This window comes from Cryptotermes secundus, unplaced genomic scaffold, assembly GCF_002891405.2.
Source record: "Cryptotermes secundus unplaced genomic scaffold, Csec_1.0 scaffold681, whole genome shotgun sequence".
NCBI lineage: Eukaryota > Metazoa > Arthropoda > Insecta > Blattodea > Kalotermitidae > Cryptotermes > Cryptotermes secundus.
Genome location: NW_019737395.1, coordinates 74,111 through 93,394, shown reverse-complemented (window position 1 = coordinate 93,394; position 19,284 = coordinate 74,111). Strand labels below are relative to the sequence as shown.

The following is a 19,284-nucleotide window of genomic DNA, read 5'->3' as shown; positions in this document are numbered from 1 at the left end:
CTCTCTGCTATCACAGCTGAGGAATGACGTCATGTTACCATGGAGACCGATGGAGACAGTGTGTATACGTAAACACACTGTAATAACGAGCTTTAATCGCTGGACGAAGAAGTTTGGTACTTACAATAATGGTTAGACAACTAGAAAATCTTCTAAAAGAACTAGGATGGGCAGATGGCTTTCGTATTCCAGTGGCGAATGAGGCAAATAAGGCTCTAGAAGAACAGGTAAGATGAATGAAGTAGCAGAATCCACGACAATTCCCCAATAAACACCGTACATTAGAAAGCCTTGAAAAATAAACTCTCTCACTCTAGAATTCAGGTCATATTTTAGTGCCGAAAACTATAATATTTAATACATGACCCGTTTTATATTACGGGCCATCCCGTATTATTTTCATATGAAACTGGGTAGTGGTCAGCACCTGAGACAGGTCGCACATGCTTCTTTCTTCTCCTCATTTCACCTGCGCGTTTTTAAGTTTGAGGCTAAGATCGAGCGTTTGCCGAGAAAATCAACAAATGTAATCATGGTGTACCATCAACTGTTTGGCTCTGTGGGATGTCGGTTCCAGTACTAGGGTAGACAACCATGTAAATTTCTATAACAAATACTTTTAGAAGAAGAGCATACAGACGATCAGGCAAGCAGAGTGTGCGGTAACCGCTGAGGTATTGTGGGGCCCTGGAAAGGCCGTAGCTGTAAGTCAGGGTGTGACAGATGAATGCCGGTGAAGCTCCGACCACAGGGGGCTGGCTTGTGCTAGTGATGGCACTCTTCCTTGTTTGACCTGTGAGTTGGCCATAGGGTGTAAGTGCTGGTGGTGCACTTCCTAATGAGTCTAGATGACTGTTCTCAGAGTCGATCATTATTTTATTGCATGCAAGACCAGGCCATTGCCAAAATACTCCCAGATATATACAGGAAACACAGATTATTGTTTCTTCTTTTATGGCAATTAATGTAGCTGTTGTAGATGCTGGATTGAGAAGGATGGGGAAGGAAGCAGTTATAGCCTATTTTCAGGTACCAGCTCAGAATTTCCTTGGTGGGAATGTGTAAAACTATAGCCAGAGTATATGCCCCTGGACCAAGAATTAGACTAAGCGGCCTCCGTAGTCTAGAGGTAACGTTCCCACCTCATGACTCGTAGTACGCGGGTTCAAACCCGGCGGAGGTCGTGGAATTTTTAAGGGCGGAAAAATTCAGGGAACAAGTCCTCCGGGAGGGACTTTAAGCCGTGGGTCCCGTGTCGTAGCTTTACGGCACGTAAAGGAACCTCATATCTCCTAAGGTGGTCACTGAGCCAAATTCAAGGACATTTCCCGCCCAACAGTAGTCTCTAACACCTCTGATAGATGGGGGAAGGATTTTATAGGTACTGCCAAGTTAGTGGAGGCCGAACTCACTGGTTTGGTTGGGACTGATGGTACACGCCAATATCGGTAGGATATAGAGACTGGTAGAATATCATAGAGGGAAGCACAATGGACCAATACTGGTCTAAGTGCATGGGGAAAACCCACCCTCTCCAATAACTAACTAAGAATTAGACTCTGGACACTCCACAGATGAAGTGGAAATGTATCAACTGAACCACATGTGACATCTTCTCCTCTCCTCTCCTCTTCATTTCACAAACTGTTGCAAGTAAACATTCATAAGAATTTAGTTCTGTATTGAGTGGTTGATTCCACAGTTAATTGTGCAGTATACAGGTTTACTCATGTGACAGTGTCCACCCTTCCTTTTTTAATGATGGGTTTTCTTTCTTCTTAAATGTTTCAAACGTAAGATTAGTTTTTGAGTTATTTTTTTTTAAATAAACTTCAGTGTTTGCAAAGAAGGTTGCCTCTTTCCTTAAAGACTTCACAAACTAGAAGGTCAAACATTTTCTGTGTTTATGTAACAGTTTATAGTTTGGGAAGCTTACACATAAATACTGATTGTTTGGACAATATTTGCATTCATAGGTTGAGCACAGTATAAAAAAGAAAGGTGAATTAACTATTCAGTTTGAGGATCTGAGTGATCGAGTGGATTCCCTCTTGAAGCATACTCAAAATGTCAAAGTTGAGCATCAGCAGAACCAGGTGCGTATGCAACAAGCTGTTATTCCAGACTTTCATTATAATTAATTTTTCAAAATGAGATAATTTACTGCCATATATTTCAGGATATACTTATTGCACATAAAAGACAAATGGAGACAGAGAAAAACCTGTATCAGACAGCAAAGGCTGAACAAGCTAGTTATGAATGGGAATTACGACTTATCAACAAGGCTTTTCATGAGCTTGGAGAGAGACATTTTATACTGCAGGTATGTTGATAGTCGCAAAATTTGCCAGTCTCATATTTTCTTGTTCATGAATTCAGGAGTGTCAGCTGTCCTCCTTCAGCTTCAGTCCAGTATTTGTGAACTCCTTGTTAATAGTGGATTGTTACTGAAAATGGTTTTATGGTAGTCTGACTTTCACACTGGATGTTCTACATTTTTTCTTTATATGTATTTATATTGTTTCTTAGAATAAAATTGTATACATTTCTATGACACCATCGTTCTTAATGTCTGTGGACAACAATTATAAAATGGTTTTCAGAACTCTGGTTTCTCAGGGATGGATGGGCAAGTGTGGAGGCTTTGGGCCAGTCAAATTAAGAATGTCTCTTGCTGTAATAACAAATTTAGATTATGACTTTTTTTCTTATTTTTTATAATAACTAAATATACAAGCTATTTTTTTTTCTTATTAGGGAAACAAATGTCTCCATAAAACGTGTATATTATGTTTCTGTTTTGTGGATTCCTCTGGGCAACTGCCCAAGTTGTTGCCCCTAAAATCTGGCCCTGTGAATCTTGCTTTTGTACCTCTTTGTTTTGTTGTTGAAACTTAAACTTCACTTCAGTACAGAAAGAGTGAAACTGCTAATACTTATTTGGGTTTCCTCTCTTGGTGTACCTTTTAGGATATACTTAACATTTGCTTATACTGTTTGTACTTTCATCATATTCATGCCACATTTCTTATAATCTGCATGAGACTGTATGTGATTTGAATCAGCATTCACAATCATTTTTTTATTAAATGAACATAGGCACTTTAATTTCATAATTTTAATGTTATTTGTTCTTTAAAGTTGTAATGCTGTACATGTAATATTGACAAGGAAAGAAAAATTGGCTTCCATTATGAATTGGCATTTTTGCTTGTTTAGTTTGTAACATAGGTGACTGGCCTATCAGAGTATCTGCACAATCTAAAGTGCATACTCCTTTGAATTCTTGAACACTGGGATTTAAGTTTGAATCCCACATGGGGCATATTGCATATTGTATGTGTTTGCATTGTCCTGTGTAGGTAGAGAGATACGATGCAATGGGTCAGTCCCCCAATGAAATCCAAAGAGTCCTACTAAAGATCCATGGTTTCAGAAATTAATTCTGAATTGGAATGGCAAAATACTGAATAATATTTGTGATTTTTTTTTGCAGAATGGAATCATTACTCATACTGAGAGACTGGAGAAGCTAAAAGCAAACGTGAAGTGGGACAAAGATGTTTTGTTGTCATGGGAGGAGAATGTGGCAAAAGATAATGAACACACTCAGCTGCTGGCAAGATATGCTGTTGAGGATGAAAGTAAATCAAAGGTGACTGATTTGGTGAAATATATGAAGCATGAACAATATTGTCATCTTTATTCGGTAAAGGAAAAACAAGTAGAGAGGCTGATTGATTGATTGATTAATTGATCGACTGCTGATTAATTGATTGAATGTTGGGTGTCAGCTACAAACGTTATTTAGTGTTGAATACTTTGGTAAGGATTTTGAAGAAAGTGGTCATGGGCTATTTCAAGGTAGTTCCCAAATTTCACCTTGGAACATGGAAGAAAGCCTGAAGAAGCCTCAGACATGATAGCCATGAACCTGGCCAAGTTTCAAACTCTGTATTTCCCAAATGAGATCTAATGCATTATTAATGTGTAATCTGTATGGAATTTTCGATTATCACAGTAATAAAAACATTAATAACGTGATGTGATGGGATGTGATAGGTGCCAACATTTCAGAGAAACCTGCTGTGTTCTTCATCAGGGTACCCTAATTTTATACCAGTCTGATTTATAAGGAGAGACATGAATGTTGAAATCTTTTTATGCTTCTTGAATCACATCTTACACTCATTAATAAATATTTTATTCAGTTTACTGGTTTGATGTATATGTCATCTTATCTACACATTTATACAAACACACTGAAATAATACATAAGTACGGAACAAACTGGCCTAGAGGACTGGACTTTTATTCAGTAGGTACTTGGTTCATGTCTTAGTCTGAACATGGAGTATCCTAACTGAGGTTTCTCATTGTTTTCATTATATTACATTACATTGCATTCCCTGGATCCAAAGCTAGTCAAAATGACTGTAGGTTGTAAAATATGTCATATAAATACAAAAACATTTGTGTGGTACTACTGAAGTTTTCACACGAGAAAACCCAAGAAAACACAGTGGTTACACATAAGGCTCTTCAGAAATATGTCCACATATATACATCAATAGTTTTAATGCCATTTACACAACCTGTAAACAGATGAGTCATTTCTTAGACAATAAGTGTTCATCAACAGAGTATTGTTTTGGTGCTATTTTAAATCATACTTTTTCATTCATAAGACTTATGAGATCAGATGACAGATTAGTCCTCCGTTCCCCCAAGCAAATGTTGGGATAGTACTACATTAGAGCACTGCTTTCTGATCCATTTTACTTCATTAGTCATCCCATTATCTGATGCTCTATGGTCTTGATACTGCAAGCATCATTAAATGACCCATGAAAATAATACACGAGACTTAATTCAGTAAATCTGAATCCTTATTTTGTCCATATAGTCATACAGAGTAATAGTTTACTGTCTCATCATGCCATATCATATACTGCTGCAAAGTTGAAGATATGTTTGTTTGTCTAAATATGAATAATTTATTTTATGTTTGTGTTATACTTATTTTATTAGAGGTGTGCCTGTGTGAATTAAGTGTCACACTATGAAGATGTATGAAGGAGTAGAGATATAGCTCCATTCTTTCATTCTTTCTTCAACACTGGATGGATGTGAGTGGTCAGCTTCACACCCCACCTATTTTACCATCATCATATCATCGGGTCTGGTCAAGTGGGATTTGTGGTGGACAAAGTGACGCTGGGGCAGGTTTTCTCCAAGTACTTCGGTTTCCCCTGCCAATCTTCATTCCACCAGTTGCTTCACAATCACCCACACCTATCATCTGGGGCTGGTACAATAGGCCAGAAGTGGCCGCAGTACAAGGAACTTAGTCCTGCCCCACTAGCAATAAAAAAAAATCATCATATCATCATGTACAAGGTCTGGACTTTGTGACTCGTTCCAGTTCCAGTATTAGTTAAACTGGTCTCTTTTTCTGAGAAATCCCTGGTAATCACTAGAAAGAAAGTTTGATGAGCATCAAAGATGGTCTGGACATGGTGGCGAAGAGTAAACTCGCTCTCTGCGCTGGGGATCAAACTCCGATTCTGAAGTTGGATGCTGTAACTTTGTCACTGTACTGACCGATTTGCTTTATTCTTTGCATTTATGTAATTTTGTGGTATGAATTAAGTTGATAAAAATATTTAACAGATTAACATTTTAAGAATGAATAACAAGTGGCAAGTGCTGGACAAAATATTATGATTAAAATAGGCATTCCTAGAAAATGTAGTAAAGTCATCCCTGCTTATGATGGTCTGCTTTATGATGATTCACTTTTTATGTCAATTTTCCCATAGATCCAATAATCCAATTTTATGTCAACTTCTAACCAATATTCCTTAAACTGTTGTAAGGTCTTTTGTTTTTGACTCAGTTGAACTTAAATATTCTTTACCCAGAAACAATAGCTGATAGTGGCATAAGTGCTAATGCTGTTAAACCTATTACTTATTGCTAGCTTCTACATCAAAATATATGTTACTACAGCAGTCTGACACCTAATCTATCATAACACTGGAAAACTTGCTATATATGAGAATTATCTTGTTTATTTGAGTAATATCCTGCATTTATCCTGACTATTTTTAAACACTCAAAAGCTTTGGGTTGCAGATGGGCTTCATGTAGATTATTTTTGAAGCAGATTCTTTGGACTGAATAACAGAAACAGTTTTACTTATAGGATGTTTGTTTCTCAGAAGATTTCTCTCATCTAGGATATGAATCCATGCAGTATGGTAGAAAGTTACCAACTTTTTGGAAGAATCTTCTGCCTTCATCTTCAGAATATGATATTGTTTTTAAAAATTGTGCATAATATTAAGAGCAGTGTATGAATAAACTAACTTTTGGAACATTCATTAGTTCCATAACATTTTGTATATTAACTAAACCATTTGTTGCAGGATCATAATATTAACTGACTGACTCCTTGGAAGAGAATCTTCCTTGAAGTGCTAATAGCAATAATTAATAATAAACGCTCAGCATTCTGGAGAACGTGAAGGTTCATTCATGTGTTCACAAGAGGCCGCTACTGGCCCCTACCATCAACCAGATCAATCCATTCCACATTCATCCATCCTATTTTTAAGATTCATTTTTATATTATCCTCTCATCTGTGCCAAAGTCTTCCAAGTGTTTTTTTCTTTGTGTTTTTCTACCAGATTGATATATGCATTTATCTTCTCTGCCACTTCCATGTCATTATTCTTGATTTAATCAGGATTAAAATATATAATGTTTTAAAAGTAGCCCTACAGCTTTAAGTCAGGCTGTGAGTTGCCATGACAAATGTTTTTGTCTCTATATTTAGCCCTTGAGTAGGCAATGTTGTGACATACATTCATGTCACCATGTATATTCATGTATATTCACCATTATGGTTTCCAGTTCAAACAACTTTAAGATATGAATTTAAGGTTCTCACAGCTGTGGTTATGAAGGGTTCTGTCTTCTGGGATATAATGCCATGCAAGCTGCTGAAATTCAACCAATGTTTTGATGAAACATGTCATTTCTATCTTCAGGATTGAAAAATTATCAAAACATGTAACCAGTTTGAAGCTGGTAGCAGGCAGAGATTTCTTGCATGGCTTATTCTTTGACTCTGAAGATGGAGACGACGTGTTTCATCCAAATGTCGTTGACTTTCAATGGACTACACTGCATTATGTCCCAGAAATCAGAACTCTTCAACTTTTAAAATAGTGTCTGTACAATAATATGAACATAATCTTCAGTTGTTTTACTACTTTTGCAGGACTCTTAATAACAAATTTTGAGGATGAATTCAAAAATTCACTTGTAGGCATTTCTAAAGAAAAAGCATAGAACATAATTGAGCAGTCAGTGGCATAACATACGGATTTTTGATATTTGTTTTTTCAGGAACTTGAATTGACGCGTGTACGATTATGTGCAGAAGTGGATGAAAGAAATCAGCTTCTCACTAAAATTATTGGTGATGTAGAATCACTTGAGCGAGTGTTGGATCGAACAGCAAAGATGTTTAGGCAAGCTCACAGTGAACGTCAAGAATTTATTAGCCAGTGGGAAGGTTCAGTGCAAGTTCTACACCAGCGGGATTATGATATTCACAGTAGAGTGCAAGTATGAATATCATATATAGATTATAGTCATCTGGTATGAGTCACGATATAGTTTGGTAGATAGGTACCAATGTTTCAGTGAAACTTGCTGTCTCCAACTTTAGGTTCATCTATGTAAAATACTATAAGGTGGCATATCCGAGGAGACCAGAATCTTAATGTTCACTTTTGTGACAACTTCAAACTTAATCTCATAATTCTTTGTGAGGGTTATTTAGTTATGTTTCTTTAGTATTTAAATTTAAGATATACAGATTGTACATCTACAGCATACGTTCTACTCGTAGGATTGCCACCTTAGCCTGCAAACAGAATGACACCTTTCTCTTCAGTCTTATCAATAAGGGTGACCCTGCCAGGAGCTAAAGCTCTGGTGCACATGACTGTCACGTTCTTACATTCATGAAAGTCCTTCCACAATGCCAAGACAGCAGTATTCCTTGAATTATGTTGCAATGAATCCTGTTGGAATAACCCCCAAATCAAGTAATGAGCATTTACTGATGTAATTAAAAAAGATATCAGTGAGGATTTAGATTGCATCCAACAGCTATATCACAGTATCTGCACTTTGCTTTAACAGCCTTGGATACTGTACAAATTGGCAAGAGTATAGAGTCAATTTCATACTGCCTAGATTTGAACAAACTGCATAAGATTGTGGCATAATGTTTAGGCCGCATCTGACCACATGTTTTATCATTGAAATAATAAGATTTTTTTAAAATAAAATTTTATATTGGCAAAATGGTTAGGCCACATTGCAATTTTGGGATTGTTTTATGAAATTTTTTGTGAATTTGTCCAGTGAAATTAATTTTTATGTGACTTGTTTTTATGATCTCTTTACGTGAAGCTGTAACTGAATTTTATCAGATGGCCAAAAACATCTTCCCTATCATATATAATATTGTATTTGAGCATCATGTTGCATTAATATATAATTTATTTCATACAATATATTTCCATGTACAGTGCAACTTATACCTTATACATGAATGTATAAGAAATGTGTAGCTGAAAACAATCTGAACTTGACTTGATGAGGATTAATTCTATGACCCGCAATACAAGAATCCAGGACACTAGCCCATGAACTAAATTTAATTTAATTTCTTTTTTTTAGTTTACATAGTCCATAGCATTTCTAATGTAGAAGCATATGCATTAGGGTTAAGTAAATTTCATAAATTGTACCTGGAACTCCTCATTTCCCATCTCCATTTTAAATTTAGTCTTAGTAAACATCAAACTCATATACCATGGAAGAGTGACACCACAGTTTGTCATTTGCATTGCAATGAGTAGTAATTTCTATTTTATATAAATTTCTTTTTCAGGAAATATCCATGTTGCGTGCTGAAGCACGGAAAAAGCTAGAAATTCTAAGAGAGCAAGGGCAGTTTTTTAGAAATGAAGTAAATAATAACAAGGAAACAGAAGCCCAGATCTCGCTTATTACTCGTTCTGCTATCAGATTGCGAGATGATTACAGCACCTTACTCAACACTATTGATGAACTTACGAGTGAAGTAAGTAATCTTATTTATGTATGCCATGTATGTATAAGCCTGTGTCTTAAGATTATAGTTCTCTGGCATGTGATGTGAAGTAGTATAACAGACAATATTTTAGAGGAATATGACTGAACCCTGAAGACAGAGGCAGCACATTCCTCTGAAATGTTGCTATCTATCTACCATATTACATGAGATCATATACCAGTAGACTGTAATATTCCCTTGTTCATACGCATTTAAACGTCTGTGCTTGAAATGCTCTAGTGACTGAAAACATGCTTTATTTTTCCTGCATGTATATGATGGCTTCACTGTTGCAGAATACTGCCCCATCATGTCTAATAATAATTCTGACAGTGATATTTTCAAAATAGGAACCCTTGTGAGATGCCATTGAACAATGCTTTCAACTATATGTTTTGTTTTCTGTTTTTTTTTTTTCTAAATACACATAACACCTGAATGGATTCTTCTTTCTCCCTTCTCCTCCTGCACTGTTTTTTTCTAATTTATGCATGTTGAAGACTCCTGACAGACTTTCAAGTGGATGTTTGTAGGTAGGGTTCCCTTGACATAAGCTGATCTTCTGCAGAAGTACTGCCTTTTGATTGCTTTCCATTTCTGAAGTCTGTTCTCTTGCTGTTTCATACAGGAATTTCTTGCATCTTATTCTGACAAATGAATTAAAAATGTCTTAATAGAATTTTCATAAACACAGAAAACATTGAAAGAGCACAGTTAGTTTGTTACAGTGCCACCTTCTGTGGCTCAACATGCTGTAATATCTCAAGTACTGGTTAGCCCTGTTGATTCCTTTCATGTATCTGTTGAATTGAACAGTCAAATGATGATTCTTGGTATCTTTGCCCATTTGTATAACCTTCTGACAGATATAAACAGCTTTTGAATTTTGTGATGCTGTGCTTGTAAACAGCTGGACAAGAACTGTTGTAATCATGAGTATGACGCTTTAATCAGGCAAAAGGAAGTGTGAATTTGTATTTGGTCTTAATACTTATCAGAGGCAGTCAGTTCCTAAAACAGTGATATATTTGTTAGCTAATAATCCCTAGCAGAGTTGTAGCTGATGCTGAATGGTTACAGTTCAACAAAGTATACTGGTGTACATTACACAATGAATATGCATAAAAAAGAAGTTCCCCAACATGTACAAATGTCACTGGAAAATGAATCATAGTGATCACTGTGATCCATGCACATATTATCACTAACCACCATGAGAACACCTGAAACTCATAAGCCTGTTTTTTCATCTCTTGTTCTTCATGCCTCTTTCTCTTTCTGCTTCTCCCTCCTCCCACTCCTCCAACTCATCCTTCTTCACTTCCAACTTCTTTTAACACTACACCACCATGACTCATAGGTTTGTCACCATCACTTTTGTTTTCCACACCAATCTCCCTGATCCATTTTATTGCAAGTATTTCAGTATCAATTCTATGTTTTGTTTAGCTTGGAACAATGCAGCGCACATTGACAGGAACTGCTTTACACCTGGAAAACCAGCGGCAAAGGAAGAAAGTGCTGGCCAATGATAATGTAGCCAAACATAATCATATTAAAGAACTAGTTGAAGTGGTGCAGAGAACAAAAGAACGGTTGGCACAGGTTACTGACAGGACTATGTCTGCAGCTGAGAGGGCACAACATTTGGAAGAGATGATAAAGGTAAATTAAATGGGAATTTCTATTTATTGATATTTACATAGACCAAAAGTGATAAAATATTCTTGGGAAACCTGCTGCATCAATTCAGAATTGAAGTCTAACTTTTCAGAGAGGTTCTATCTTTCTGACATGATGAAATGATAGGTAGGCCACTTGAGAAGATTTTGTCACTATTTGATCTAAATTTGAATCAACTTTTGAATGACTAGAGTTATCTGCAATCATATTGAGATTTGTTTGTTACAGTTATAGGCTCTAATATCAAAAGGAAGCATCTGTTTGTTGAATGACAATAAATACTGTCACATGTTGGGTATGTCACGCGACAAATAACTTCATGTGGGTTTTGGATTTAGCGAATCTTTATTGGACACTCACACTTACACACCTTACAATTGTTATCATTTGCAATGTCACTTGACTTCTGGCTTAATACTTCAATACTCTAATACTCAATGTGATGTCTCAACTATCCTTGGCTGTGGTTGGAGCTCAACTCTCTCTGGCAGCGGCTATCCCAAGAGTGTCTCGTTCTCAATGCTCAATCTTCAATGCTCTGTATGTGTCATAAGCTCTGCTTATATAGGGGTTATGTAGACCGGATACCAGACACCATTCCTTACGGTCCCGTTTCTACTATATCGATAGTCGGTTGTTACATAACGGACCTTCTGTTGTCCATCTCCGGGGCAACGCGTTCGTTGTTTCGGCATTGTCTATGCAGCGGCTCACTGTTATTGCGTTACCATGGAAGTGCCTACTCTAAACACGTTACAGTATGTTAAACACAATTTAAAATTTGAAGCTTTCACAGAGACTCAGTGTAGAGAAGCCCTTTTGAGCCATCAGCCATGCCAGTGTGTAGCGACATGACTGATCACCCAAGAAGACCTAATTGCAATGAATACAGCTGCAAATTTGTGTGTGTGTGTGTGTGTGCATGCACATTCCATGCTGCTACCACCATTTAATGGCTCCAACCTTTGCATTCCTCACAACTCTCAAGATTAGAATCTTTTGGTGTAAGATTAAATTTGGTATGAAACATCCACTGTTGGAAAAGTAGCATTGCATGCATTGTTTGCATCAAGTCACTGAAATAAACACATAATGGGGAACTTGTGTTTGTCTCTCCACTTACTTCATCTTCAGAAATACTAAATGAATTTGTATGAAAGCTTGTGTTGGAAGTTGAAATTGTAAGTTGCTGGGTGAATTTCATTTTGGTTTCAATTTCCAGTGATCTCCTTACTTTACACAGAGTTCACACTAAGTTGCTGGGTGAATTTCATTTTTGTTCCTATTTCCAGTGAACTCTTTACTTCACACAAAGTTCAAATCAAACTTTTCGTTTTGCTGCGATATAATACCATGCAGTTCATTGAAAGTCAACTGATGTTTTGGAGCAACATGCCACCTCCATCTTCTGGGTTGAAGAGTAAAGGAAACAAGAAACTGGAATGAAGCAGGCAGCAAGCTGAACAAACTAATGGTATTATATTCCAGAAGATAGAACTCTTCACAACCACTGTTGTGAGAACCTCAAATCCCACAACATTTTTTATTGTACTAAAAATGGCTCATTATATAAAAATTGATGTAAGACATATTTTAACCGTTTGCTTTCAGTGTGAGGAGAAGACGATAGATATCTTACTCCAGGACACGAGGAAACTCAGTGACAAACTGTTTAAAACCCAACAAGAATTATCTGATCTTAAAAAGCAAGAGGAACAGCATCATATTGAAATCCGTGGACTGGAATCAGAAAAATCTGTGGTTTTGTCTCATATTCAGAGAACACAGAAAGAGCTTCAATACCAGAGGGAGATTATCTACAACAAGGTAATTAATTCTGCAGAACTAACTCCAAACAATCTGGTCCTCCATGAGAAGTATGTAGCTGTTTAAAAGATCAGATTTTGTCAAAACTAAGCTCACATTCTAATATCTCAGTATTATGCATTCTGTCTACTTACTTCAATAATAAAATGTGTAATTAATGTTTTATATGTTTTTTGCCTTAATCTGTTGTAATTACATCCATTCATTTGGTTCAGATTCTATATGAACTACAGATTTAGCCTACTTCCTCTTATCTACGTGTATTAATATTTAAGCTACTTGGAGGCTGTTTTGGGGACATTATCACTGCCTTGCTTGCTGACTTTCCTGTTCATTCAGCTATGGTGACAGTGAGGCTACAAAAATACCATAGAGTGAAATATACTTGCATAGGTTATAGGAAATTCTAAAAATGTTCCACATTGTCTTGGACACATTCCCCACCTCGAAACACATGCTGGCTCACATGCTGCAGTTGTGTGCATTTATGAAATGCTTCAAGCTGAATGTTTCTCTGAGTTGTTCTATCTGGATCGATTTGATATATTCTACAGTGTAAATATCTCCTGAAAAAGTGATCGGGTGGAATACTGCCAGGAGAACAAGATGGTCATAAACTGTGACTTATAATCCTCTTACGAAACACTCTATTCAAATTTGTGTGAAATGTAATTTCCTAACTTGGCTTCTTCTTCCATCTGCAAATGCAGTGGAAGGAGTCCTAGTAGGGTTTCTATTGCAGCTGTTGGAGCTGTTCTCATTGATCCCGTAATTCCCAAGCAGGCTGTCCTTTGCAGTTTGCTAAGTTCTGCCTGACTTGTCTTGAGTTTAACTCGAGGCCACCATGTAGTGGTGGCATAGGTGATTATGGGTCTTACCACTGGAGTGTATATCCAGTATACCACCTTTGGTGTCAGTCCCCAAGTCTTCCCAAACATGCCTCTGCATGTCCAGAAGGCTTTATAGGCCTTATTAATAGCCTTATCCAGCTATTGTTTCCATGTCAGCCTCTTGTCTAATGTTAATCCAAGGTACTTGACTTCACTGGATAGCCGGATCACTTGACTGAAGAGTATTGGTTCTTTGAGCCCCTTTATAGCCCTCTTCCTAGTAAAGGGTACAATCACCATCTTGTTTTGATTGATAGACAAGTTTGTCCTTTCGCACCACTGTTGAACTTTAGCAAGGTACTTGACTTCACTGGATAGCCGGATCGCTTGACTGAAGAGTATTGGTTCTTTGAGCCTCTTTATAGCCCTCTTCCTAGTAAAGGGTACAATCACCATCTTGTTTTGATTGATAGACAAGTTTGTCCTTTCGCACCACTGTTGAACTTTAGACAGGGCTGTTTGTAAGACCTCTGATACAGTATGTGGGAATTTTCCATTAATTAGGATTGCTATATCATCAGCAAAATAGTAGTATCAGTCACAGATCAAACATTAGAAACACTTCAGTGAACTGCCAAAATTTACTATTCTAACCGCCATTATTTTGCCTTTGCAATTTATTTATTCTTACAGGAATTTGAAGCCCAAATGATTGAGTCTCGCATTGGTCACCTCACAGGTACTGGTCAAGATGCTGAAGAAAAAGAAGCCAATGAGAAGAAGATTGCAGAGCTGGAAGAGGTTCTCAATGAAAAAATGGCAACTTTCGACCTACTTACAGCCCAGAACCAAAGATTAGAGGTAAAACAATAAACAGAAGTTAGTATGCTATGATATTTGCTACTAATTTTGCATTTATAGACTTTTTTAAATTTTTAATTCCAAATTACAAATTGTATTTGAAATGGCAGAATAGGATGCAGAGGTTGACCAAGGCCCTCAGTGCAGGTTCAGCAGAGCTAGAAAAGCTGGTAGATAAACGCCAGGATAAAATCCTGCTAACAGATGGTGGACAGAAACAGCTGAAGCTCAACAAGGTTCACAATCAAGAGAAGCAGGTGGAGGAGAATATTCTTCTTCTCAGGGTGGCTCAGGCTGAAAGAGCAATAGCCCAAGAAGGGAATAAAGTACACACACTGGAGAAGCAGAAGCTTGAATTGGATGCTGTAAGTTACATTGAATGAGATTACCACATTTTCAGTATATTACTATTGCTGCTGTCTTTGGAAATCTAAGAACCTTACACATCTACAAATTTCTGAATTTTTTTTTTCACAGAAAAGTCTGCAAAGCAGTGGAAGAAACTGCTCAGAAAATGTAACATCTATAGGTTCTTGTACTCCAACACGTTATTTCTGGGACCTGCCCATTTCTTGTGGGGTAGTTATATAAAAAAATTGTATTCGTGCACTAAAATAACATGCCTGTTTTGGAACTTCATGTGCATAAAATTGTAGTATACCCTTGCAGCTTGAACACATGACTAAGCAATCTTAAAAAATAACAAGAAACTCTGGGGGAAGATCGCCTACTTTCTTTTGATATGACACAGACTGCATAGAAAATGACACATTCAACAATTCTTCATTGCTGCAGGAATGTATTTNTTCATAGCAGCTTGAATACATGACTAAGCAATCTTAAAAAAATAAGAAGTTCCCGGGGGTGGGGCGGAGGGAATCGCCAACTTTCTTTTGATATGACACAGACTGCATAGAAAATGACGCATTCAATAATTCTTCATTGCTGCAGGAATGTATTTACCAAGCTGTTGCCTAGCAGTGAGGGAGGGAGGATACACACAGACAAACTCACAGTCTCTCCTTTAATATGACATGGACCACATGGGAAACAGCTTATTCAACAGTTCTTCTGTTGTTGCAGAAACATATTTACTGAGACGGTACCTAGCAACAATAGGGAGGATATGCATACAGACATACAGAATGATGGGAGGGATTTATGAAGTATGCCACTGAGATGGGTTCAGGTGCCATTATATATACCAAGTTTCATAAACATTTGTTTAGACATTAAGAAGTGGATAAGGGGGATACACATGCAGACACACAGATACACAGAAGTTAAGGTGATCTCATCGGCCTAGTTTTGTAGTTTCAGAATATAGAAAGTGGGCTGAAAATGGAAAGACATCCAACCATAATCTATTGTAATTTTTAGCTTTTCCTTTTGGCCAGGTTCTTCACAGTACCTTTAATTATTGTACTTTCACACAGGATGGAATTTTTCCAAATGGCACAAATGTAAAATTATTCATAATGTGATAGATATTAGGAAATGAGCCATATTCATCTTTTTGGTACCCAGTGCCTCTTCACTGAAATAGAAGGATGTCAGTTGCTTTTCCAAAGGTAGCTCACCAGTACTGATTTCAGATTTTCACAATGATAAATTATTGATACTGATTTTATTTTTGGGTTGTTACACTGAAAGGTTGTGGGCCATGTTGCCATTATATTATATTGTAGTATCTTGCTGCACTTTTCACATAGTGAAATCCTTTAAAGTGAATAACTTTTAGTAGATTTTATAGAACATAGTGTTGCAGGTGAAACTGCAAAAAAAAAAAAAAAAAAAAAAAAAACAGTTGACACATGCTGATATTGTTTCAGAGGCTGCATGTACCTCCAAATCTTCAGCACATAACCACAACCACGTTGTGTTACAACCCAAGAACAAAATTAGCACCTGTATTAACCATTTTTTTTCTGTGCTGCAACATTTGGGTAAAACAAGACAGTTTATACATCTACTGTACAAATTTTTAAGACACTCCTGTACCTAATTTTGGAAATATAAGAAACTGAGTAATTTCCTTAGGGTTGTCTCTCCAAGAGGAACATGTTTTATATTTACTATCTTTTTCCATTATGCATTGGGAGAAGTGGTGTGTGACAGACAGGCTATACATGTGTGGTGTACCCATACAAATAATCTGCACTGCAATTGCAGGAACTGTTTCTGTTGTTCTGATGGTTACTTACACATGCATACATATGTGTACATTTAATATCTCTATGTTCTTGGACTCACATGACCCTCACATCACAATTTCTGTGGGTCCGACCATTTAAAAAAGAATTATATTCCCATGCCAAAATGGCCTGTCTTTGGAATTTCACATGCATAGAATTTTTGTAGGGCCTACTTTATACACGGTGTCCCAGGAGAAATGTGCCAGACTTTTGGAGGGTGTTCCTTATGTTAAAGTATGCTGATATAACCCAAAACACCTATGTCCAAAGTTGAGGGGTTACGGAGATAATGGCCAGAGAAGTGTGAAACTTTGACAGGTGTTACACACTTGTTGATTACCAAATACACATTAAAACTGGCAGGAATATGTGGTTTCTGTAATGTTAATAATGTACGTAACATCAAACTAACATGTGAGTGGCATGAAGCCATTAAATTGAACTACAAAAAAACTTGCACGCCATCTCATAGTTGTCATTAGGGTTCCAAGCACTATACATGACACATGAATTGCAAACACTGATGTAACATGGGTGACTGCGCATTCTGGTATGCGAGTGTATGCGGCTAGTGTGAGCCATTATCACCACACTCAAGAACAAACATCGATAAAACTTGTCAGCTGACAGGTACAGTGCATGGACCCGCCAGAAGACCACACTTTTCTGGGGCCATTATCTCCGTAATCGTTCAACTTTGGACATAGGTGTTTTGGGTTATATCGGCATACTTTAACATAAGGAACACCCTCCCGGGACACCCTGTATAAGTGTGCGATGACTGGAGAGTAGTGAGCCAATCGCCACACCATCGGTTTGTTCCTAGAATTGGCCATTGAAGCTGAAATATGAGGTGGTCAGGACATGGCAGAAGAGTCTCAAGATATCTTCTTCGAAATGTCATCCTAGCAGATCCATAGTATCCTTTATAGGCACCCTCATGAAGAGTGACACCACATCGAAACTGACCATTAAGCCATGAGGATCAACTTGGAGAGAACCCAAGGTGTGGACAAATTCCATTGAGTTACTCATGTGGTGTGGACAGTTGCCAGTGTTGTTGCTCAGTAGGCCAGCCAAGTGTTTGGCCAAGCAATAGGTAGTAGAACCAATAGTGCTCACAGTGGGTCTTAATGGAACATCAGGCTTGTGGATCTTCGGCAACCCATAGAGTTTAGGTGGCCTAGAACCTTGTGGTCGTAGCTGTTGGCAGACCTCAGCAATCAGGGACTTTTTCAGGAGAAGAACAGTCTTGTGCTCTATGGAATCAGACAGGATGAATGATAATGTTCAAAACGGCAATAATTATATTAATATACTACCATTACAAACTTGTAAATCTTGTTTAGTGTAAACTTGCTGTCTTACTGTGGTTACTATGAAATATATGAAAGTTATGTACTCATTGTTGTCATAGTGCCAGTACTTGCCTTATGGGGCAAATTATGGAGAAAGAAACTGACATGGACTCACAGCCCACATTCAATGTAACAGGGTTGGCCCTCTAAGCAGGCTATTTTTTGTCTTTACCATTTTTTATGACATGAAATGTGGAAGAAACAATGGGTTTGACAGACAGATGAAGGGATGGAGTTTGGCTGTTGTATATATGGATACTTACCAAATAACTTTATAGAGGTGGGTCTGAATTTGTCCACTACATTAGAGACAGAACTTGGGACATAGAAAACTTTTAAATTCGTGAACTGGGAATTTACAAGCTTGAAAATTTAGTGAATTTGTAAATTAGCAATCTGTTAAGGTAGTGAAATGTGGAGTTAACAAACTGGGTAGTTGGAAAACTGTTAAATTAGTGAACTGGGAAGTTAAAAAACTGGAAAACTGATGCTTCAGAGTTAAAAAACTATTAAGTAAGTGAGCTTGAAGTTAGCAAACTATGAAGTTAATCATGGAGGTAGCAAATTGTAAAGTTAGTGAACTCGGAAGTTGGCACATGTGTATAAAGTACTGCCTGAAATCAGCTTGAGGTGCAGATGGACTCCAGAAGCATGTTTACTCATTTATCATTGGTCAATTAATAGATATCAGTAATAAATATGAAATTATTTATATGAATCACAATATGAGAATAAGAGAAAGGGGATTTTGTTAAGATGCCAATAGATGTTAGTCATATATTGGTCTCACAAAAAATATTTGTATAGAGCCTACTGTGAGGCTATATATGAATCAATATTGTTAAATGACTTGTATATACATATATGTAAATTGTATTTCTGCATCACAATGAAGAAACATTGTTCATAAATTGACACTGCTTTATAACACAAATTCAGGCTATGAAGGAGCGGAAAGTGGAGATTGGTGTGCACAAAGATGTCCTCTTCATTCAGAAACGAAACTTGAGTGAAGAGAAATCTCACTTAATAGCTGACATCAAAGCATGTGAATTGAAAATCAGCCAGCTGCAGAAGAAATATGATATTGTTATGAGTTCACTTGGGCAAGCTGAAGATGGAGAACAACTTTCAGTCACATATTTCAAAATAAAGGTAATATATGTAATAAGATATGTTACTATGATGTTAATTTCATGTCCCAAATAAATCTCTTATTACATCTTAGAATATATTCAAAATAGCAAACGAGTTTTTGCAGAGTTCTGTTAGAGGCTATGAACACTGCTATGCTTGTAATACATTCTGGCTGCACAATTTAATCACTTTTATTGATTGATTGATT

The 19,284-nt window shown here is 37.1% G+C and overlaps 1 protein-coding gene across 3 annotated transcripts in view; it reads left to right on the top strand.

Annotated features, from left to right (window-relative positions):
* Positions 1 to 52: 52 nt before the first annotated feature.
* Positions 53 to 19,284, top strand: part of LOC111870355 (coiled-coil domain-containing protein 39) — a 37,257-nt gene continuing 18,025 nt past the window's right edge. For all 3 annotated transcript variants that reach the window (XR_004513647.1, XM_033753806.1, XM_023862568.2), the window contains exons 1-11: positions 53 to 227; positions 1,977 to 2,096; positions 2,180 to 2,326; positions 3,500 to 3,658; positions 7,421 to 7,642; positions 8,982 to 9,173; positions 10,635 to 10,850; positions 12,480 to 12,695; positions 14,219 to 14,386; positions 14,497 to 14,751; positions 18,879 to 19,094. Coding sequence is in view for 2 of the 3 variants with exons in the window: in XM_033753806.1 (XP_033609697.1) it covers positions 129 to 227; positions 1,977 to 2,096; positions 2,180 to 2,326; positions 3,500 to 3,658; positions 7,421 to 7,642; positions 8,982 to 9,173; positions 10,635 to 10,850; positions 12,480 to 12,695; positions 14,219 to 14,386; positions 14,497 to 14,751; positions 18,879 to 19,094 (2,010 nt within the window). In the remaining variant the exon portion in view is untranslated. The remainder of the gene's footprint in view (positions 228 to 1,976; positions 2,097 to 2,179; positions 2,327 to 3,499; positions 3,659 to 7,420; positions 7,643 to 8,981; positions 9,174 to 10,634; positions 10,851 to 12,479; positions 12,696 to 14,218; positions 14,387 to 14,496; positions 14,752 to 18,878; positions 19,095 to 19,284) is intronic.